Here is a 23,755-nt window from a genome sequence, read left to right on the forward strand (position 1 = left end):
ACTGAGCAGCAAATTAGCATAGTAGAATGATTTCTGAAGGATCATGTGACACTGAGAACTTGGAGTAATGATGCTGAAAATTCATCACAGGAATAAATGACATTTAAAAATATATTAAAGGTATAGTGGAGGATCTTTCCGAATTTTAGATAAGACCCGCCCTCTCCACTTTTTGAATAAGTTTGATTGATTCACCAGAATGATTGACAATTAGGAGGACCAATAGTATAGGTGATCCACCCGGAAGTAAAAAATCCTCCATTATACCTTTAAATTAGATTTTTTATTTAAATAATATTTCACAATATTCACTTTTTATGTATTTCTGATCAAATAAATGCAGCCTTGGTGAGCATAAGAGACTTTTTTTTTTTTTTTTTTCACCAACCTCAAACATTTGATGGGTAGGCCTAGAGTAAGTGATTTTTTTCACACTTAAAATCTCATATTGTTTACAAGACTTTGAAAGACTTTTAAATATTTCGAGATTGGCCTTCCACTGTAAGTGCCTCATTGTAACCTAGATATGCATTTACTCAAGTCAAATTTATTTTTGTGCTAATCAGCCAATATTATGCCACAAGTGTTGATGAATGAGCTTGTATTGAACCAGGAACATTTGTTTTAGAGTTCCAGTGACTGTGTACATGCTGTTTTTAAAGCCACAAGAAATGCATGATTATTGCTCACAGTGAGTTTGAGCGGCCAAAATGGGTTTGGAAATACTGCTAAATTTCATCAGAGGAAGATCCCCTAACACACACTGAAAAAAAATTAAAATAAAAATGTTGGCACAGGATTTTAAGAACAGTTAAATATATCTGAACATTTCGAACGACGGATAGTGCCACCGTGGGTGCTGGCAGGCTTTCTTAACATAACATCTCTCAGCTCACAACAGCTGTGGTAACTAGCAGCAACACAACAGAAGAATTGCATAAAATTGTAGTGCAATGGGCAAATTGTTCATAAAAGATCATCTCTTTTGGTCAAGTTGGTAACAAAATGCAGTACATAAAATATGTTCAATATCCACCACCATGACAAATCCAAGAGGTGTACCATGAATGGATTATTCATATTATTTTCCTAGTTTTAGAATCACTGATTTCGCTTTAATTCCTCAAGTCGTCATATTGCGGGTTCAAATCAGTAAGAGAAATTATCAGAGATAATCAATAACTCAATCTGAAAACATTCTTGTAACAGGACTAAGCATCCAACGGTTAACCTGTTCAGATCAAGAGAAAATCAAACACTAAAGGACTTGAAGGATGGACGTTTCGTCTCGTCTATGCGAAGGTGTTCTCTGGATAGCTGACTTTAATCGCTCCCCAATAGCAGGCCCGTACCAGACAGATGAGACCCAGGAGATATGCGAAGGCCCAGGACACATAAGTAGCGTGGAAACGCCTGGCGAAGTCCTGAGTGCCCACCTGAGAGGACAAAAACACCAGGAATTTGTGATGAGCTAACAAACACAGTTTAATAGTTCATACCCAGAGTCCAAAGCGGACACTTGCCAAGTGCTAATTCGAGTGGCTGGTAACTTCTTTTAGAAACTGCAACATAATATGTGGTTTAAATCAAACTGTGAGAATGATCATCTGACCCTGATGTAAGTGTGATTCAACTGAAACTGTTACTAAAGAAAACGACAGTTCTAAGTGTATCCAGGAAGATCTTGACCAAAAACTGATGTACCTCTTAATGGAAATAACATCACAACATTTATTTCCATCAAAAAGTGCATGCATTTTTGGTCAAGATCTTGTATTGACAACGCAAGAGTCCAGCACTCTGTAAAGTCTCCTCCAGCACATCCCAAAGTTGGGATGATACATTTTTTAGGATCCTTTAATGAATAGAAAGCTAAAAAGAACAGCATTTGTTCGATATAGAAATAGTTTGTAACATAAAAGTCTTTATAGTCGCTTTTAAACAATTGAATGCATCCTTGCTGAATAAAAGTATTAATTTCTTTAAAAAACATACTGACCCCAAACCAAAAAAAAAAGAGAACGATACTCACCGTTAAACCGATACCAATGAAAATGCAGATCATTCCTACAGTAATGTAGGCACAGCAGCGTCTTCTGGGTAGAGCACTGCCTACAGAAGAGCTAAAGACAAAGATAGCACACAAGCTTAGTACCAGTGCCACAAACAGACCACACACTAAAGCGACTGTTTTATTGGGCTGTATCTGTCTCCTAGTACAGAGGTATAATGGTTTAACAGCAGGAATTAGTCAATGCCTGCGAACCTCTAAAGGAAAAACAGTTTGGAAAACAGACGGATGGAAGGAGTTATTCAATGGTTACACAGGAAAGCCAACAACCAAACTAGACTTAAATGAAGCTAAAGTAGGCCTACACTGAAAAAAGTGAAATGACTAAGACATCTATTTAAAGTCTAATTGTGGTTTTGTTCAGTTAGTCTAAAAGCAAGTAACACTCCCCATAGAAAAGAAGAATTTTGTTTAAAAACGGTATTTTCGTTTGAGACCAGGGTGTTGATGTGCAGAACACATACTGGCTTTACTGACTTCAGAAATTATTGTGGTTTTTATTAATGTTTTGTCAGTACATAACAGAAAATATGATGTATATTTTAAAAAGACATCACGATAAATATTAAGGTCAGGTTGTCAATAATATTAAGGTTAAGTTGTCTTAATTTTTAGAAAGTAAACTAAATTAAACACTGATAAAAAACAAAATGCTTAAACGTACAATATGTCATTTTTTTCGCCGCTAGGGGTCGCTAACCTCTTACAATAACAAAGGCGTAGTTTGATGACGCAACATTTGCTAAGAATTATGGATCTTGTCGTCACCGTCAAGCCGACCGATCTAATAATGTTTATGGATGAGTGAATACATCGATGTTTTTATCATGACTGTGATATGAAGCAGGTCGGGATTGCTAAGGGACAGCTATCAGCTCCACACGCGACGCGAGTCCCGCGGATATAAAAGGAATATGGACATTTCATTCTACCGAACTACACGCAAGTGCAGAATTACTACTCACAGGTCAGTTTATTAGACAAATTAAACTTGTGAGGTAACGCAGCGCTGTTTCACTTGGTCTAACATTACACTATCACACTAAACTGCATTTGAATGTGTTGAAATTTATGTTATTCTATGGGTTAGTTTGTCTGTATGAGACCAGCAGTAAGCTAGATCAACATTAGAATAATATAAAGATCATATTCTAACATTTTATCATTGTTGAACTATATAACATTGATTCGTTTTATGTAAATGCGCTCACCTGTTTAATAAAGTACATGTAGGAGCGGTCGAAGTCTCGGACGTGGAGCTCTCGTTTATATACTGTCTATGGGAGCTCTTGGCATCTCGAAAACACCGCGCTGATATTGATTCTTGTTTTAGTTCTCCTTTTTTATCCAAAGTCTGCTTGCCATGGTGCATAATGTTTGAACGAAACAACAACAGCGTGCAGATAGACATTACGAACTACACAGTTGTCCATGTCTGTCGCCTTGGTTACTATCAGAGGGCTCTGGTTGCTATGGCAGTACGAGCGGAAACCAGGGACAACGCGGATATGACGCCATTGACGGCGACAAAACGGAAATAAAGAAACGGTACTTCGAATTAAATGACAAATTTCTCCTGGTTTGAAAGCTGTTGGAAACAATCGGGATAATGTAAGTACACAACAAAAAAAAATATATAACATAGATATAGTGATTTTTGCTATTTTTAAAGCAAAAAAATTACATACTGTACCTTTATTTAGAAGAATGTCAGTAACCAGACAGTTTCTGGTCTCATTGACTTCCATAGTAGGAAAAAAAATATACTATGGAAGTCAATGAGACCAGAAACTGTCTGGTTACTGACATTCTTCTAAATATCTTCCTTTCTGTTCAGCAGAAGAAAGAAATTCATAAAGGATTGAAACAACATGAGGGTGAGTATATGATGACAGAATTTTCATTTAAAAGTGGAGTATCCCTTTAAGTGGAAAATTCTGCTTTCATAGCTATTTAAAGCTACACTGTGTAGGATTTTCTCCCATCTAGCGGTGAAATTGTTTATGACTACCAACTGAATAATACTTTCTAGCCCCTCCCATTCCGAGGGCGTTTTAACTCCTACGGTGGCCGTATAATTTCAAATCTGCCGGCAGTCGCGAGTAATCTCCCCCTCGCATTCGTCACGGTGCCACTGAGTGTAAAAATGCGAAAGGCGAAGCTTGAATTTCCAGGTATGTCCCTCTTTGGCTAATGTATTTTCAAGATGGAGGCGCAACATGGCTCCCGCCAGTCGAGCGACTCGCTCGTATGTATTCTAAATGGCAGATTCTACGCTTATGAGAATACTTGATTCGTTGGTATAAGTAATTACACATTAATGAGCACATATCATTTTGAAAGAACAAAGTGTTTTTTGCTAAGAATCAACTTAAAAAATTACACAGTGTAGCTTTAACTTTTGTGAAATTAAGGTGCAAAAAACAACAAAAAAATAAATTATATTGACCTATATTGTATGGTCTTTATAGTAAATAATCTTTTTACTTTTTAGGAAAACAAGTATTTTAATTAACAATATATCAAAATTTAAGGGTTGAACCGAACTATAAATATAATTTGTGACCCTGGTTCACAAAACCAGTCACAAGTCGCACGGGTATATTTGTGGCAATACATTGTATGGGTCAAAATTATCGATTTTTCTTTTATGCCAAAAATCATTAGGATATTAAGTAAAGATCATGTTCCATGAAGATATTTAGTAAATTTCCTACCGTAAATATATAAAACATTTATTTTTGTGAGTGAATGCAGCACAATCGCGAACATAAATGGACAACTTTAAAGGTGATTTTCTCAATGTTCAGAATTGGTTTGCTCCCTCAGATTCCAGATTTTCAAATAGTTGTATCTCTGGCCAAATATTGTCCTATACTAACAAACCATACATCAATGAAAAGCTTATTTATTCAGCTTATAGATGATGTATACATCTCAATTTAAAAAAAAAATACCCATGTGACTGGTTTTGTGGTCCAGGGCCACATTTGAGGAAAACTGATAAATTCGGCTGCTGGTCCAAAGTTTATTTTATTCAGTGTGCAAGGCCTTTCAGATGTAAGATTGATCTTGGTAAAGCAGCCCAACAAACGCTCGTAGTCAAAAGAGAACTGCGTCACTGAGTCACATGGTCTGCTCTTTTTCCTGTTTGAGTCCCATTAAGTCTGACCATGACTCTTCACATGCCTCTCATGTGATGGGATTTTCAAACATTCTTCTGGAATCACAATGAATAAGATAGCTTAAGGTGCTTAATTTCTCTCCTTCTTCTGCTCGCATCTCCTTCTCTGTCACTTCAAACGCTCTGCATTCGAGTGGAAGTCTTATTTGCTTTGGGATTCTGTGGGCACTCGGGCTCCATTCATGTGTGCTGCAACATCTGTTGTCATAACTCTCCCTCGCAGCGTCACTAGCGCGCAGGGCTCATGTTTCAGTATGTCAGCATGATGCGCTCGCTCTCTCAAGTGACTGGCAGACTGGCATCACATCGCCTCCCTCTCTAACTGGAACTCACAAGGGTTTATTTACTTTCAGTTTCTACAAACTGCCCAGTGCAAACTCAAGCCTGACCTCCGGCTAGTCGCATTGAGATTTATGACGTTTCTCCTGAGAACGGCACATCATCGGTGGAGTATTGCCACAGACATCGCATTTTTGACGTACAAAGAACATGACAAATGATGGCAACTCACATTTTTTTGCAATGTGGGCACTTGGCCAGTGTGTTGAACCGGAGCTCCATCCACTGCAAAAACAAGGGAAGTTAAGAAGAAAGTTCTTCAGTAAACACACAGCATGGTAAAGCAGCACAAATCAATTCATTTAATAATCTACTACACCAAACTTGATTCCAGGGGTCAGTGCATGACATTCAAATATTAGTTCAAATGGGTACTGATAAATGATTCAAACAACTAGCAATTTTTTTTTTTGGAGATGATTTCAATGAATAAATTGAGATGTATACAGGAATAAATTAGGAGAATTAGTGGATTTAACCCTGTACAAAGGCAAAAGGCAATTGAATCCTGAAAAAAGGAAGAATTCTTTAAGGTTATAACAGAAGATCTCACAATAAAACTAATGTTTCAGTTCCTGCATCTTGCCTCTGTAGGCCACAAGGAGTTATGTTCATTTGAGTCACAGGGCTACAGACAAAAAATGACTAAAATGAAACATTTAGGACCAAATGCCTTTTTTTTTAGTTGACAAATTATAGAATTGCTTAATACAGATGATTGTTCAGAAGTTAAGTTCATTGAGTGCATAGATACTTTAGTTTTGACCAGTCAGTGGATGAAAGGAAGATTCAGTAAATAAAGTATGACTATTTAAAGGGATAGTTCACCCAAAAATGAAAAGTCTATCATCATTTACTCAACCTCAAGTTGTTCCAAACCTGTATGAATTTCTTTATTCCACTGAACTCAAAAGAAGATATTTTAAAAGAATATGATTAACCAACAGTTGATGGGCCCCATTGACTTCCATAGTATGGGAAAAAAATTGTCAATGGGGCCCACCAACTGTTTGGTTACCGACATTCTTCAAAATATCTTCTTTTGTATTCAGTAGAAGAAAGAAACTCGTACAGGTTTGGAACAAAATGAGGGTGAGTAAATGATGACAGAATTTAGTTTTTGGGTGAACTATACCTTTAACCCAGACAGCAACATAGTGTCGGCCCACGCGTACCAGATGTGGGCCGGATCTGGGCCGACACTATGTTGCTGTCTGGGAAGTTATGTAAATGAGGTGCTGTTGTATTTAGTATAATTTATTCCAATCTGATATGATAGCAAATTTGTTTAAATGGCATTGGTCATAAAAATTGGTTAATTTTATTATAAATTATATATTTAATTATAAGTCACATTTGCAAACATTTTAATCTCTGTCTGGAGCCCTGGAACCATGTGATTTTTTTGTTTTGTTTTGTTTTTCGTTATCATTATTTCTAATTAGTTTGTTATTTAGTCAGTTCCACCGACTGAGAAGGTGGCAGTGTATTAGGACCTTGAAAAGATCAGAGGGGCCGCGAATAGCCAGGCCTGAGGCAGACTGGGACCACTCATCATCGCTGCCCTATACAGCAGGGGCATCACAGGACACTAAGAACATGTGCACTAGTAAAACTCAACACTCCCATTCAAAAGTTTGGGGTCAGTAAAAAAATTTTGAACGAAATTAATACTTTTTTTCAGCAAGGATTCAATTAATTAATCGCAGTATAGACATTTATAATGTTACAAACTATTTGAAATAAATGCTGTTCTTTTGACGCTTCTTATTCATCAAAGAATCCCGAAAAAAGTGTATCATAGGTTCGAAGGATCATGTGACACTGAAGACTGGAGTAATGATGCTGAAAATTCAGCTTTGCATCACAGGAATAAATTACGTTTGAAAATAGATTAAAATAGTAACGAGTGAAAAATAACACAATTATTTTAAATTGTAGTAATATTTTGATGTTTCATCATGCAGCCTTGTTGAACATAAAGGGCCGTACACACCGGGACGAATATCGGCGCGCGTTATTCGCCAGCGTTTTTCAACGCGTTTTTTGTGTTCACACCCAAACGATTTTCGCTGACGATGAGCCGAGTGAACATGCAAATTCATTCCCTGACATTAGATGGCGCTTAATGTAAAACAGAAATACTCCGCTGTCGCGTTTGTCATATAGTTCTTTATGTTCCGACACCAACGAGACCAGCTATACATTCATCTTGCCTTGCATCTTCCTCGTCTTATTTCTTCTCAGCAGTGTAGACGCTGCTTGGCGTATATCTTCTTCGCCGTTACGTATGTGTGCTCGGCAAGACCGTTTTGTGTTTGAGCGCCCCCAAGTTGTGTTTTACTGTAACTTCAGAAGCTCCAGACACGTGAGCAAAAGCGCCAATCTCATTGGTCGGATAGTTTTTGACGCGGCGCGTCAAACCAAAAAAACGAACCCGAGGCGTTTTTTTTAAAAATGATGCTTTTACGCGTGGCGTTTTTCGCGTCGGTGTGCACACTCACATTGGCGCCCTTTGTTTAGTCACGAGGCGTTAAACGTCGGCGAATATCGCGCGCGAAATTCGTCCCGGTGTGAACAGGCCTTTAGACTCTTCTTTCAAAAACATAAACAGTCTTACTGACCCCGAACTTTTGAATGGTGATGTAAAATGCATTCACAGATCTTCTCTGCTTTCAAGAAACATTACTGTAGGTCAGAAAGGTCAGTGATTTTAATGTAAAGATGTATGACCGTACAAGGAATGTGTTTCCGCAGTGGCCGCAGACCACACGCATGCCCTCAGGCTGGACTGGTAGAGCTGGCTGGGCGGGCTGCTCCTCTGGGATCACCATCACAGGGCTCAGGTTGATGATGCGTCTGCTGGGGGCCCAGAAAAACAATGTCAGTTTTTCACTTTCTACAGATTTGTATAGAATTGTGAGTTAATATTAACCCTATGAAGCCTACTGTAATCACATATGCTATGCACATGTGTAAGGCCTCTAAATCAGCCACATGATCAAAACTGAAAAACCTGTTGTACATGCTTTCTGATTGAAAGTTTATACTATGTAAAATGTATAATAGTAAAATGCTATTTAGTATAATTCTGAAGAAATCCTCCTTCAGGTTGTGGTGCATGTGTCTTTTTGTTATGAAATCTTTAACCATACTAATCAACATAAGAATAACTTTTATATTGTTATTTTTATATTGTTAACTTTTATATTAGTATAAAATAAATAATATTTCAAGATGAACACTTACTGAACTGAACTGAAGAAACTTTTTTCTTCAAGGTTTTAATCAAGGTTTACTTGATTATCCATACATTATAAATCATGATTTGAAAAAATTTGAGTATCAAATATGATCCATCAGGTTTTTGAGGAACATTTATTTGTACATCTCTCAGTAAATATGATTGTATTACATTTCATTATATGTTTTACCCTTCACATTAAAAACTACAGCACTTTGATCATAAAACATATTATTAGAGTGACAACTGATATGTATGTATGTATGACAACTCAAGTATGATCTCCATATTCTCTATATCATTCTATATGAGCCATAAACACTTCACAATAAGGTTTAATTTGTAATCAAAATAATTAGTTTACTTCTAAAAAATACATTAATATTAGTTAATGTTCATTACAATATTTAGTAATACATTATTAAAATCAAAAGTTGAATCAAATGAGTTGACATGAACTAACAATGAACAGTTGTATTTTTATAAAATAATGTTAACAAAGATTAACAGATACTGTAACAAATTTTTGTTTTTAAGTTTTGCTCATTAGGTAATACTACTTAATGCAATAACTAATGCTAACTAATGGATTCTTAAGTGTACCGGTTCAACAAACAGTGACTTCTTACAATTCTCACAGCTTGTCTTTCACTATAAATGTTCAGACTGCTTTCTAAAAGCATGTGAAATGTTTTGACATTACCAAGTACAAATCACCTAGCCATACAGTGCTTGTTTGAGCATTTATGGTGATACATGTCTGTGGTAATACTGTTGCCGATCCCATAACACATACCTACTAAATGACGCTCTACAGTGTGTCTTTAACACTTACCAGTTGGGCCGAGGGCATCCTATCCTCCTAGACGTGTCTTTACAGATTAGCAGGCAGTTGCAAGGACATCTAACATACTTCTTTCCTGTTGGTGGATTTTTTATAGGCTGTTAAAAAAACAGATACATCATGTTTCAAAAGGGACCACGCAATATGCAAGATAAAACAATCAAATGTAATTTAATTCTAATATTGTATAATGGTTTAATATAGTCAATCTCCTTTTTAGGTTTATGAATAAGCATTACTTTACCTTACATACCCTCAAATGCTCTTGTATAAGCATGCTTTAAGAAACCAACAAGTCTTTATATGTTGAATAATTCTATTATAATAGGGACTAGTCAAAGGCTGCCCTAATGAATCTAGACAGAGCAACCTTTCACTAACACATTTTATCAAGGTCAGGTCTGCATAGGAATTTATGAAAAGTCTGATTCTGAACCAAACAAGCTGAAGGTGTAATCCTTCATACCAACTGTATACCTGCTGTATACCAACACACTTTCAAGTGACCGTTATAATTAATATGGGCCTGAAGTGCACACTCTCAGCTTTAATTTGAGGGCATTCTCACATTCAAATTGGAGGAAGGGTTTAGGAATTACAGCTCTTTAATACGTAGCCTTTATAAAAAGTAAATAAAAAGTTGCTTTATTTTATGATCGGCTATGCGGAGCTAAATATGGATAGGCTATCAGACAGTCCGGTATAAAGAGACGAGACATACTGGCAGATAAAATAAAAACATGGTTGTGATAGCCTTTATGATTTGTCTGATTTCTTCAAGCGTTCATCTTTACAATGTTTACTATGGTAATGGTTAGCGCGCAGTCCTTTGCATCGCGTATGAATATTTTTTGCCTTATATGGTGATCAGAATCCACATCGGATCACAAACAGAAGGTATTCAAACATGAAAGTGAGTTTTGAGCTAAAATTATGTTAAAAGTCTTAATGCTGATGTTAGCTGGTATATCATCCGGCGCTGCGTCTCCAGACTCAGGTAAACTCCACCTCTGTTTGTAACCACTCCTCTAGCCCGAGCTGGCCCGCTTTGGACCAAGGTATTCGTTGGCCCCAAGGAAGCCCCGGCGAGGCCCGATCGAGCCCCGGAAGTGACAGTGGAAACGCAGTCTGTTTTTAGTACATCGTTGTGTAAATGTACCCTAAATATTGCATTTGCATTTGAAAGCTGTGAACCCAAATCATGTGGTCAAAGGAGCTCTCCATGCAAGTCCACAAGAGAGATAGCAAGAATATTAGGAGTGGCCAAATGATCAGTTTGGTACATTCTGAGAAAGAAATAACGCATTGGAGAGCTAAGCAAAAGAAAAGGGCCTGGATGTCCATGGAAGACATCAGTGGTGAAAGGTCGCAGGATCCTCTCCATGATAACGCATAACATGTTACTGGTAACATAAGACATTTGGCTTTACCAGGACACAAAAATATTCCCCCATTGCATTACAATGCATTAAATTCAACATTATTTTTAGAAGTTTAATGTAGTACTGACCTTAAAACTCTATTTCTCACACATTAATTTTCATTTTTGGGTGAACTATACACAAAACATGTTGTCACTATTCATGAAACACATTGTTGCCTTTTGTATTGCAATATATTGACATGTATTATTACACTATAATACATGTATAATTACAATGTTACAAACATATAATTACAATGTGTAAAAGTATTTTTACATTGTAATAAATGTATTACACTCTAACAAATGTATTATTACAAAGTAATAAATGTATAGTTAGACTATAATTAATGTATAATTACACTGTGACAAAAGTGTAATTACAATATAATAATCCTTTAATATACTGTAATAAATGTATAATTACACTGTAACAAATGTATAATTACAATGTTATAACCCCGTAATTATACTGTAACGGAAGTATTATTAAATGTATTATTACGCTGTAAAAAATGATAATTACACTGTAACAAATGAACAAATACAATGTTATAACCCTATAATTATACTGTAACAAAATTATTATTCAAATGTAATAAATGTATTATTACATGTTAATAAATGTGTAATTACAACGTAATAATCATATAATTATGCTGTAACATGTATATTTACACTAAAAAAATTATATAATTGTATAAAAAACTATAAAAATGTACAATTTCACTGTTACAAATGTATTATAAATTGTTTACAATTACACTAACAAATGTATTTTTACAATATAATAAAGGTATAATTACACTATAATGTATAACTGCACTGTGACAAAAGTGTAATTACAATGTAATAATCATGTAATTGTGCTGTAACAAATGTATTATAATGTAATAAATGTGTAATTACACTATAATAAATGTGCAACTAAACTGAAAAAAGCGTAATTACAATGTAATAATAATATAATTATACTGTAACAAATGTATACTAACAACGTAACGTACAATTATGCTGTAAAAAATTAACTAAACTGTAATGTATAATTATATGGTACAAAAAATATTACACTGTAACAATGTATAATTACACAGCAAAATATTTACATTAACAATGTAAAGAATATGTGATTACACTGTAATAAATGTATAATTACAATGTAATCCTATAATTACACTGTAGCAAATGTATAATCACACTTTTAAAAAATCTGTAATTACAATGTAACAGAAGTATAATTACAATGTACTAATCCTATAATTACACTGCACAAATATATAATTACAATGCAACAAATGTATAATTACAATCAAATAATCCTATAAGTATACTGTAATAAATGTATATTTACACTGTAACAAATGCATAGTTAGTGTAATCCAATAATTTAACTGTAACAAATATATAATTACACTGTAAAAATATATATAATTACAATGTAACAAATGTATAATTACAATCTAATAATCCTATAAGTATACTGTAATGTATAATTACACTGTAACAAATGTATAATTACACTGTAACAAATGTATTATTAAAATGTAATAATCATATCATAATACTATAAAATGTAGAATTTCACTGTAACAAATGTATTGATACACTGTAACAAATGTATAATTACACTGTAAAATATATATTGTTACAATGTAATGTATAATAACACTATAAAAAAGTATTATTACACTGTAACAAATGCATAATTACACTAACAAATGTATTATTAAAATGTAATAAATGTATAATTACACTGTAACAGATGTATTGTTACACTGTAATAAATGTATAACTACACTGTTACAAATGTGTATTTATTACAATGTAATACATTTATAATTACACTATAATAAATGTATAACTACACTGTTTCAAAAGTGTAATTACAATGTAATAATCATATAATTATACTGTATCAAATGTATAATTACAACGTAACAAACGTATAATTACACTGTAAACAAATTATTACGCTGTAATTTATAATTATACGGTAAAACATTATTACACTGTAACAAATGTGTAATTACACGTTATAAAAGTACAATTACACTGTAATAAATGTATAATTACATTGTAACAAACATATAATTACACTTAATACACTGTAAAAAATGTATAATTACTAGAGATGAACCCATACTAAATATCTCCACTGATACCAATAGCCGATTATTCGGAATGACATCGGCCGATGTTGATACCGATAGTTCGATTTTTTCTTAAGGAAAATAAATCTCTCCCAAATAATGCTGCAGGAACCCTCTCATTTGGTACAATAATATTAGAGGTTAAAATTAACAACAGAGCTATTATATACAACTGCTATTTATTTCCAGATATAATATTTCCACTCAAATAAAAGCTGAAATGTTTGTATACAACTCAGTTACACATTAGGTAGTTTTCATAAACACTTTATGGCAAATTTATTCAAACATATTAAAAGTAAATAAGCTCTTCTCTAGAGTTTTTTATTGCTAACTGATGAACTGTGAACACTGGATAACTTTCCTGAGGTAAATGCAACATTAAGTGATAGTTCACAAGCTGTTTTATTGACCTCTTTCCGTGGTTGAAACAGACTTACAGAGTTATTACATGAGTCATGATACAGATTTGGGTAAGTTGTACTGTATCTTTCAACATACATTCTGATATTCATGCACGCTTTTCTAGATATAATTTATTTTAAAGCGCTACAGTGATCTGTCATGTCGCATTTAAGGGGATCAAAACGGCATTTATTGTTTGAATTTCGTGATAAAATATACAGAATTTTAAATCTGAGACTTTGTTTCTTATCAGAAGTAACAGCACAAAGCTTTTTGCGATTATTGGATGGGAGGCGCCACAAATAATGTTTGATGCAGGGAAAAACCATCGTCACGCTGCTGGCGTTTTAAGAAAACAAGGCGCTCCCATTAAAAGCAATTGGAAAAATACGCTAGCCTCTGGAAAAAAAACGCTTTGGGCATTTTTGCCAGCTGATAAATGATAAAAACATTGGCAGCCAATCAGAATCCATTCTACTTTAAACCTTGATCATTTAAAGCGGGGCTCAGTAGTTTCGGGATTTCTTCGCTGTATTCTCGCTTTTTGCTTGCAGGTTTCTCTCTAGAGCTCCCCCCACAGCTTCGGAATAGATATTTGACAACACTGTTGTAAAAACTCGTTGGCGATTCTCAGACACCAGAGGCTAGTAGATCAACGGCATCAAAGCAGATGGGACATTCTTTAAAACGTCTTCTTCATTCGGGTTCGAACAGCGTGAGGGAACGCAATAATGACAGCATTTTAGCAGATTTCTTTTGGCCGTAAAGCTATTGTTTACATCGCGAGACCTGATATCACGCGATACTTCCTGATGCGGCAGCCGGCGGCCCGCCGGCTCAAAGTTGCAAGTGCGGATTTTCCGCTCACAGGCACCAGAGGGGTGCGAAACGACCACCATTCAACCCGAAATAAGTAATATAACCATTCCAATGACTCTGAAGCTGTTCAGTTAAGGTAAAAAAGTTACTTAGTTCACCTTTAAAGTGGCAGACGACAAAACTACATGCTTATAATATATAACAATATACAATTCCTTTTTTTCAGGATTCTTTGAAGAATAGAAGTTCAAAAGAACAGCATTTATTTTAAATAGAACTCGTTTAATGCATTCTTGCAAAATAAAAGTATTAATTTCTTTTTTTTTAAAGTACTGATCCCAGAACTTTGATTGATAGTGTACATTGTAACGTGTATGAACAGGCAAGAATCAAAGAAGATGAATCAAAATACTATTTATTAAACAAAGAGAATATGCTAGGAGAAAGAAACAGCAAATACACATTACCAGAGGAAACTAAGGGCTTAAATACAGGGATAGCTAATGAAATAGAACAGAAACAGGTGTGGGATTAATTAGAAACTATGGAAACTAATGAGCAAGGAACACATGAAAAACGAGTACAGGAAAAACTACACTACAAAAAACACTGAAACTAAACAGAACCAAAGCATAACTCTGACATTAGTAAATTTTAATTGACTGGATAATCCAGAAATAGGCACTACCAAATGGTTCTTTAATATACATACCATTTTCTTCATTGAAATTCCAGTATATATTATGATACCATTAAATGTTATCATAAAGTACTCATTAACTTCTGAGACAGGCTTTTAATTACACTGCCCACCCCAAGTATATATAAAAAAAAACAAAAAAAAAAAAAAAAAACGGATAAAGGACTAAAGCTATGCATGACTAAGCTCAATTTGCATTTGGGGGGCTCTTACCGTGGCTTCACTGCAGACGGTGCACTTCACCACATGCTGATGGAGTTTGCCATCCAGAGTTATAAGAGACTGGCACACTCGACAATTGATGACCGGCACTCCCCCTGCATCTGGACTGGCAATGGCTGTGTAGGGTGGAGGTAATTCGGCTGCAGAGGGAGAGAAACCAGCATGCAGTCTTTAAAATCAGTCGCTCAGTGTGCATGACTACTATGTTGATGGTACTGTATGTTAATCAGTTGGTATCACTTAGTATCAGTTAGTCTGCATAACTGACCCTACCAACTTGTTTCAAGATACTGGAAATAGGGCTGCACAATTAATCGAATTTCTAATCGCGATTACGATTACGGATGCCACGATTACGTAATCGTTCAAAGCCGCGATTACAAAAAAAAAAAAAAATCCACTCTGCGTGCATTTAGAGCATGTTATGAGTGGCGAATCACAACTACTTCAGAAAACCCAGCACAATAGGAACTACCAGGCAGTGACGTAGGCTATGTGTACGGTGAAAAAAAAAAAAAAAAGTATTTCACCTCAGAAAAACGGACGTTCCTGTCCTGTCAGCCGTTATACTGTCCTCGTAGCGCACACTCTTCAATTGCACGCGCAAATGCGGAGGCGCGCGCCGTGTATCGCTTCACTGTATATAAAGTGCAAAGGAAACTACGAGCATGCAACGTTGTAAATTAGTAAGTCATGAAATAAAAGTAAAATACCAATAAATCACGTTACTAGTACGTCGTGTGTTAGTTGAGAAGGATTTGCATGCAGGTATGATTTTCATTATTCACAAGGAGCAGTTTCCATGTTTCATTAACAGTTCTTGTTAGTATTGTGTATTCACCATGGTAACTGTCGTTTCAATATTAACCCCAAAATGCCACTTTATTTTCACTTTGTGTTATTTTTTATATTTGTAAAAGACTGTGGTGGCTCATACCAACATTGTATTAACAAAAGCTAGTTTGGGACTGCTATTTAATAGCTTTAGCTTAGGCCTAATGTTTATTTATTAGTAGTCTTAACTATTAGTCATATTCTAACAATTTATGTCTATGTTAAGTAAAGGGGGACAGTACTTGTGTGTGTGTTCACAATTTTTAAGTAAACATGTATAATAATATGCATATATATATATATATATATAGCCTATATATATATATATATATATATATATATATATAGGCTATATATTCAATGTAAATTGTGATAATCGTAATTAATAATCGCAATTACAATTTCAAGGAAATAATCGGCAATTATGATTTTTGTCATAATCGTGCAGCCCTAACTGGAAAGACTAAAATGCTGTATTATCGGTTTGGTAATGTACAATCAGCCGGTCATTATTGCAAAATAAACCCAGACAGGGTGATCAGGTTTTGCATCACCCTTAAGAGGTTTATTTATTTTGCCATAATGACCAGCTCAGTTCCATTATTCCATGTATTATTCCTCATTTTTACATGGTTATTACCAAATTTGTAAATATATGGGCATGAAATTACATTGTACAAAAACATTTGACTATGGAATGCCACGATTGACCAATCAGAATCAAGTATTCCAGTGTAATAAGCAGTGATAATCATTTTGCTGAATAATAGAACCTTAGAAATGAATTAATGAACAGGCCTTCATGTCTTTCTTGTTGGTGCTCAGAATCCACTGATGTAATATTTATATTATAAATGTGTCTCGCTCGAAATCCCATCTAAAGGACACAGAAATGCAGATCCATTGTGTTCAGCAATAAGTGCATCCTACTCACACTTTCAATTATTCTCTCACATCCATTGTACAATATCTAGGCAATCAGCCAAACCCTGCCTTCAGTCTCCCCTTGTCTTCAGTATTACTGAAATCCAGGGCTCAGCCACGACATTCCCCACTGCTTATTCTCTGTGAAATTAAGACATGTTCCTCCTGCTGTCTGTCACTTGTCATTCTGAGATCACACTGGCAACAACACAGTCATACTGCAGCCATATTGAACATGTGACACCACGGCAAAAACAACTGACAGCAGCTCTGACCCCATGATCTCACTCAGCTGTCGGGGTACATCCATCTCTTATGTGCTGCTACAGGATACCAAAAACACACAGTGTGTCCAAGAAGTGTGATTTTATCCAATGTAAAAACATTAAAATGTTGTTGTTAGCCTTTAAAACTAGAAAAATTAAGTTATCTGCATTGTATTAAAAATGATTTGCTATAAATAAAGTCGCGATAGTTTTTTCCTCCCTATTGTGACGTATATTTGAGTGAAATGGCTTCTCGAACAAGAAAAAAATGCAGGGCGGGACTTGATTTTGTCCATCTGGAATTGATTGGATCGTTATGGTTTGCTATTGCTGTAATGTCATGTGAGTGACACGTTGATCCCGCCCTCACGCCAACACATCATCATAAGAGAGAAGAAATGTCCTTGCAATAGGAAGGTGAAGTTATTTTGAGTAACTCTTTCGCAGCCAGTGTTTTATTTTTAAGTTGCCATCCAGAGCCAGTATTTTTGATCATATTCATAAAACTTTCATGGTCCCCCGAATATTTTGATGTATGAATATATCAAAAGAAAGAGCAGAACCTCTGCTTTTAAATAAATAAATAGCTTCGTTAATTAATTTTTATCAACACTTGAATGTAAGTTGAATGTAAGTAAGAATGTAAAATAACATTTTGAACAAAAAGCTTAGTTCAGACTGGATTCAGAACGACGATCAATACATAGATCAGTAAGATCGAGTCCATCACCATCCACAAAGCTCGCAGTCATATACCTCTTCGTGGGTTCAACATTTTTCTCCATAATGTTAGGCAGTTTACTTGTGCATAAACAACTTCTATCCGCTCCTTCTGGTTTACGCAAATCTTCTTCTTCGCTTGTTTATGGATCTGGATGCTGTACTATTTCAAAATATCTGTAATAGGGAAAACACAGATTGCCGGAAAAACTTCTCAATGGCGGGGAAAGAGTTAAAGATTACGAGGGCATATGAATGTTTAAAGAAATAATGTTGTGCACGGATAAATACAGCAATAATTTATAAAAAAAAACTCTGATTTCATGGTGACTAAGCACATTTCCTTTATGCCTCAATATACCATCTCTCCAGGGGCAGATGGAAAGCACAGGTCTCATTTCTCTGACACCAGCCTGCACTGTTTGTAAGATGAGAGCTTTTTCCCAACCCTGGAGCCTGCAGCCAGCTGTTGTTGCAACTCCCTCTCTGTCCGTCTTACTATCATGTTAAAAAACTAGAGAGACGTCGAGCGTCCCATGTGTAGGGGAGATCAGCATGCATTGACAATAGTGAATGTGTTAACTGAACGTACAGTTCCATAAGCAAGCAAACTTGCAGTTTTAACTCTTAATCCATAATCTCAAAATATGTGGCTGTATTAATGACATGCAAAACAACATTATTTTAGGGATGCATTAATTACAATTCTGGCTGATACTGATAAATGGTCGATATTAAAATTCTGTACTATACTATTGTCTGAATAAATGAAAAATAAAACACTAAAAACTACAACCAGAAATTTGAAATGTGAATATAAACGTGTATTTAGGCATGAAAAATGTATATTTATTTTAGGATTTGCTATAAATTACATTTAGTGGTTTTAGTGGAATTAAGCGAGCGTTAAATAATAGTAAATTCTAAAATCAAAATGTAACATCAGAAGAAAATGAACAAGAACAATTAAATATCCAATATAGACTGATATACATTTAAAAAACAACATGAAAAGGAAGTTTAGTCTTTCCTTCCCTATTGTGATGTATATCCAAGTGAAACGGCTTCTCAAACAAGAAAAAATGCAGGGCGGGACTTGATTTTGTCCATCGGGAATTGATTGGATGGTTGTGGTTTGCTATTGCTGTGATGTCATGTGATTGACAGGTTGCCCCGCCCTCACGCCAGTAAACACATCATCAGAGAAGAGAAGTGATGTCGCTGCAAGAGGGAGGGGAAGTTATTTTAATTAAAGATTATGAGGGCATATTAAAAAATAAATAATGATGTGCACAGATAAATCATTTATAATAAATACTGCAATATTCAATCACCCAGCCCTACAAGGCAAGGTTGATCTAGTCGTCATGTCCATCCCTAATCTACTAGACATTCAAGAGTTTCAATCAGATAATATTTGCTTATCTTGCGAAGTCCTATTAGACATGACATCACTAGAGCAGACAGCAATAATTGGTCTGGTTTTCGCCTCGGAGGACTGATCACATCACTAAAATAAAACTCATTTAGTGAATATCATGCAGACAAGCTCAAAGCAATCCTTCGTTTTACCCTTACTCAGATGTCTAACAACATAGATCATTCTTAAAGAGCCTGTAACTGTAACTATCACAGTTCTACTCTTATAGGGTTTGATGCACACAGGTTTTTCCAATAAATGTCGCTCTGGCTTCCGAATGCAACTGCAGAATAAAGAACAATCTCAGCACATTAAGCAATGTTGTGCACAGACTCAGCAGTCCCTCCCTCAACAGGCCAAGTTAATCCCTCTCATAGACTCAGTGAGTAAATGCTTGCGGTCAAAAACAGCCAAAGAAACCATAATCCAGGGGTTTGAAATACTAGGGCAGATAATAATGCTAGAGTACATTAGCACACATAGTTTATGCCCTCCACATCACCTGATCATGGTACGGTAAAGCCATTATGAATAATGAGACGAAGTGTAAGAGGATCATTACAGTAAAAATGTAAATCTTTTTCTGCTAATCAGGAAGTGCAGTATGGGTAGATTTACAAAAGATCAAAAAATGGGTTTCAAGACTTGACCGTTTAGACATTTGGTCATTTTGAGATCATGAGTAACAGGCCAATAACTAAAAATCTGATTTAATTTACTTCTCAGAGGAATTGCTACAAGTAATTTGTATTTGCGTAGGCTAACACATAGGCTATATGTCAGAATTATATCAGCTATAGTTTTATTAGTTAGTATCAGCTAGTTTCGATTGTTAGTATCTTCAAGTTATTGGTATGGGATAATGAAAAATCCTATTGATTACATTTTTAGGGGGTCCATTTGGTAATCTGAAACCCATATTTACTCGTGAATGTGTTCATTCTTTGGGGTCTTATTTAACAGTTGGTTAGAAAATCTAATTATGTAAAATATACCATCACATGTGCTTCACTTCCTGAAAGATTATCCATCCAGACTTGGAAAAGGTGGACCTGTCTGTTCAACTTTTGGCATTGATTTGGTTTCTCGTAACAACCTAACATTCCAATACACACAACTAATTATTCATGATTAGAGGAACCGAAAGTAAAAGTCTAGGATCAATTATTGAAAACTCCACACTTGCCGGCATGTCTATATTATAACAAAGCATTATGGTTAAAGGTTTTTAAAGGTTGAGTAAACTTAGGTGAGAGTAGATGCCTTGTGTGGTTTGAACAAATAGGGCTGGGCAAAAAAATCCAAGCTCCCCTGACATTTCTCTTTAAAAATTCTTGTTTCAGACTTCTAATTCATTACCAGTGTTTTATTTTGCTCTATCCTCTGCGCTTCCGCTTTCGTCAATGCGTCATGCGTCGGGTCAGAGGTCACTTTTATGGACTTTAAAAAAAATAAGGTACCTTTCACTCCTATTATAAAGCTTGGAAGAGCCAGGATATATAAATATAGATTTTAAATATAACTCCGATTGTGTTTGGCTGAAAGATATACACCTAGGATGACTTTAGTGTGAGTAAATTATGAGATAATTTAGTTTTTGTTTTGGTGAACTAACCCTTTAAGGTGGCTCTGTTACAGTGTAATTGCACAAATAAATACTGAGTAATATTAATTAACAACATGTACTTACTATACACTCTTTAAAAAAGGTTCTTTATTGGCAGATTCCATGAAGAACCTTTAACATCCATGGAACCTTGCACAAAAGGTTCTTTATAGTGGGTCTAAATCTTTAGATTATTTAAATATTCTTTACAAAATGGTTCTTCAATGTCATCATTGCACAAACCTCCTTTTGGAACCTTTATTTTTAAAAGTGTATGTTTAGGGTTAAGTTTAGGATTGTTTGTAATTATGTGTATACTGTTATATCCATAGTAAGTGCATGTAACATGTTTAACAAGGACAATAAAGTGTTACCAGCATTATTGTAACAAACTAAGAATTGGCTTAGAAACTTGTACATGTTACACAGAAATTTGTATGAACACATCAGTTCAAAAACTAAAACAGCACACTATGTGTATAGTCTACAAACCAAATCTTCACATCTTTCCTCCTCCTCCCTTTTTTGTGTTTCTTTTATCAGTGTGTCTTGGATAGTTTTGGTCACTTATAATGTTTAATATGTTTATAGACCCCATATAATTTGGTCTGGGCCTTTAAGACAATGAGAACTGGTACTGATGGTGTATGAATGAAGCAAAACATCTCTAGCAAGCTAAATGTCAATAGCCTCATCTTAAATGCAGCCACCTAGAAATATCGATACAAATTTGCAGTCGGCTGAACAAATTTCAGTAGACCGACAAATGTTAATAGTTTAATAACATATAAAGCAGGTTGTTTACTAACTAATAGCATAAAATTCGACACAATATGCCCTTGTCCAGGAATGCAACATTCTGTACCCATCAAATGATTCTACGATGGGAATATCTGGAAGACTGAGGCCCGTTTTTCTGGCACAACCCTCTGAGCTGTTATTCCTTGTTGTCTACGGGCAATGTCTCACATTAAATGGGCTGCAGTCTGCTACAGATCACCGCTCACTACTATACGCCCTAAATGATTCAGCACCCCCACGTCAATCACAATCCACATTTACCTCTCGGGTTCGGGTCCTGCGGGTACGGCGGAGCGGTGGGCGTGCCATTCCCCGAGTTCGGTGCAGACAACAGTGGGGATCGTTCATCCATACCATCGGAAGCCATTCTATCAGTAGATCAGCACAGAAAAACAACAACAGCAGCAGCAGCGACGAATGGTGGAGGGCTCCGTCGTCCGCTGCTCTGGAGAGGGGCAGTGAGACTCAGAGAGAGCGCGGGGCAGGGACAGTGGAGAGGCGGAGTCAAAGACGTAAGCGACCGGGGAGGATGAGAAATCACTGCCGGACGGGACGGGATCTCCCCCTCCTCCTGTATGTCAATATTGCGCGCTAGTCTTTCCCCAGTCTACTCATTTGACCTTGCTAGATGTATTTGCTCATTATCAAGAAGATGTTTATTTTCTGTACTAAAGCACACTCCTTCATCGGTATTAGGCTACTGACAATGTGCAAGCCAGGAGGAAAAGTACATTTGTCCATCTAGGGAGCGTCCATAAAAATCTAGTTCTATAGTTCACATCACTAAATATATAAATAATCACAGCTCACTTTCTATTTTCAGTAGGATTTAAAAAAAAAAAATTATAGATATATATATAAAAAATTTTTGGACAAATTATATTTTATTCATGTATATGCTATGTCCTCTGTAGTGGACACCAGGACTCAGTTGTTTAGAAAATAAAATGAAAAGAAATTACAAACTACAAACTTACAAACATTGGGATTTCTTTTCATTCACCAAATCAATTTTTAGGTTTCAGGATTTTTTTAACCAAACTATGTATAAAGATGATTCTCAATGAAAGATAATTGATAAACCATTTAACTTTATACAATATTCATGTAAACATGGCCATAAATGCCATTCCCATTCAATACAATTTATACACTGCACTCTAAAAAAAGGGGTTCCTTGGTACATATCTAATTTCCATATTAATTAAAAAAGAAGTGTTATAATGGGAGTAATAATTTTTCAACATTTTCATAATAATATCTAATAGATTTCATAGGAATATTGATGTATAATTGATTTCCCTATGTCTCCAAAATGCCTGATAAACGTGATTTAAGTCCTGGTGTCCTCGGACGTGTTTCAATTCAAATACAAATTCTGTAACAGAGAGTCATATTTTGATTAGAAACCCTATAATAATTTCCTGAGATGTTTATTTATTACAAACAATTGGAAAATTAGTCCGATTTAAAAGATAATTACAGAATATCATCATATTTCCATAAGAGTGCTAACTTTGATCACTACATTAATGTCAGCTATTTTAAAGACCAAGGAGAAGTTGTTGTCCTGGTGAAACCTCCATACATTTGGTATATCTGAAAAGCCCTGAATGTGCTCTTTATATGACATTCTGTAATATTTTTTTCTACTATGGAAGTCAATGATGTAGGCCTATCATCAACTGTCTGGTTACCGATATTCTTCAAAATATCTTTCTTTGTGTTCAGCAGAAGAAAGAAATTCATAAAGGTTTGAAACAACTTGAGGGTGAGTAAATGA

The 23,755-nt window shown here is 35.3% G+C and overlaps 1 protein-coding gene across 2 annotated transcripts; it reads right to left on the minus strand.

Annotated features, from left to right (window-relative positions):
- Positions 1–300: 300 nt before the first annotated feature.
- On the minus strand, positions 301–22,461 carry pip4p2 (phosphatidylinositol-4,5-bisphosphate 4-phosphatase 2). 2 transcript variants are annotated; one of them, XM_084423800.1, is made up of 8 exons: positions 22,234–22,446; positions 15,393–15,541; positions 9,674–9,780; positions 8,333–8,456; positions 7,091–7,159; positions 5,767–5,819; positions 2,033–2,123; positions 301–1,436 (listed from the first exon to the last, which is right to left on the minus strand). In XM_084423800.1, the coding sequence occupies exons 1-8, from the start codon at positions 22,337–22,339 to the stop codon at positions 1,293–1,295; spliced, it is 843 nt and encodes a 280-aa protein (XP_084279926.1). In that variant the 5' UTR covers positions 22,340–22,446; the 3' UTR covers positions 301–1,292. The 2 variants fall into 2 exon arrangements, with proteins under 2 accessions (XP_084279926.1, XP_084279927.1); XM_084423801.1 differs by lacking the exon at positions 7,091–7,159 and having other exon boundaries at positions 328–1,436; positions 22,234–22,461.
- Positions 22,462–23,755: the final 1,294 nt, after the last annotated feature.

Source organism: Rutilus rutilus, assembly GCF_951802725.1.
Source record: "Rutilus rutilus genome assembly, chromosome: 11".
NCBI classification, from domain to species: domain Eukaryota; kingdom Metazoa; phylum Chordata; class Actinopteri; order Cypriniformes; family Leuciscidae; genus Rutilus; species Rutilus rutilus.

Bases quoted from the DNA above. Each gene is read 5' to 3' on its own strand.
- pip4p2 (XM_084423800.1), bottom strand. From the start codon at position 22,339: ATGGCTTCCGATGGTATGGATGAACGATCCCCACTGTTGTCTGCACCG. The intron at 8,457-9,673 runs GTAAGTGTTAAA...CTGGGCCCCCAG, and splicing joins GGATGCCCTCGGCCCAACTG to CAGACGCATCATCAACCTGA. The intron at 1,437-2,032 runs GTGAGTATCGTT...TTGTCCTCTCAG, and splicing joins TCATTGGTATCGGTTTAACG to GTGGGCACTCAGGACTTCGC.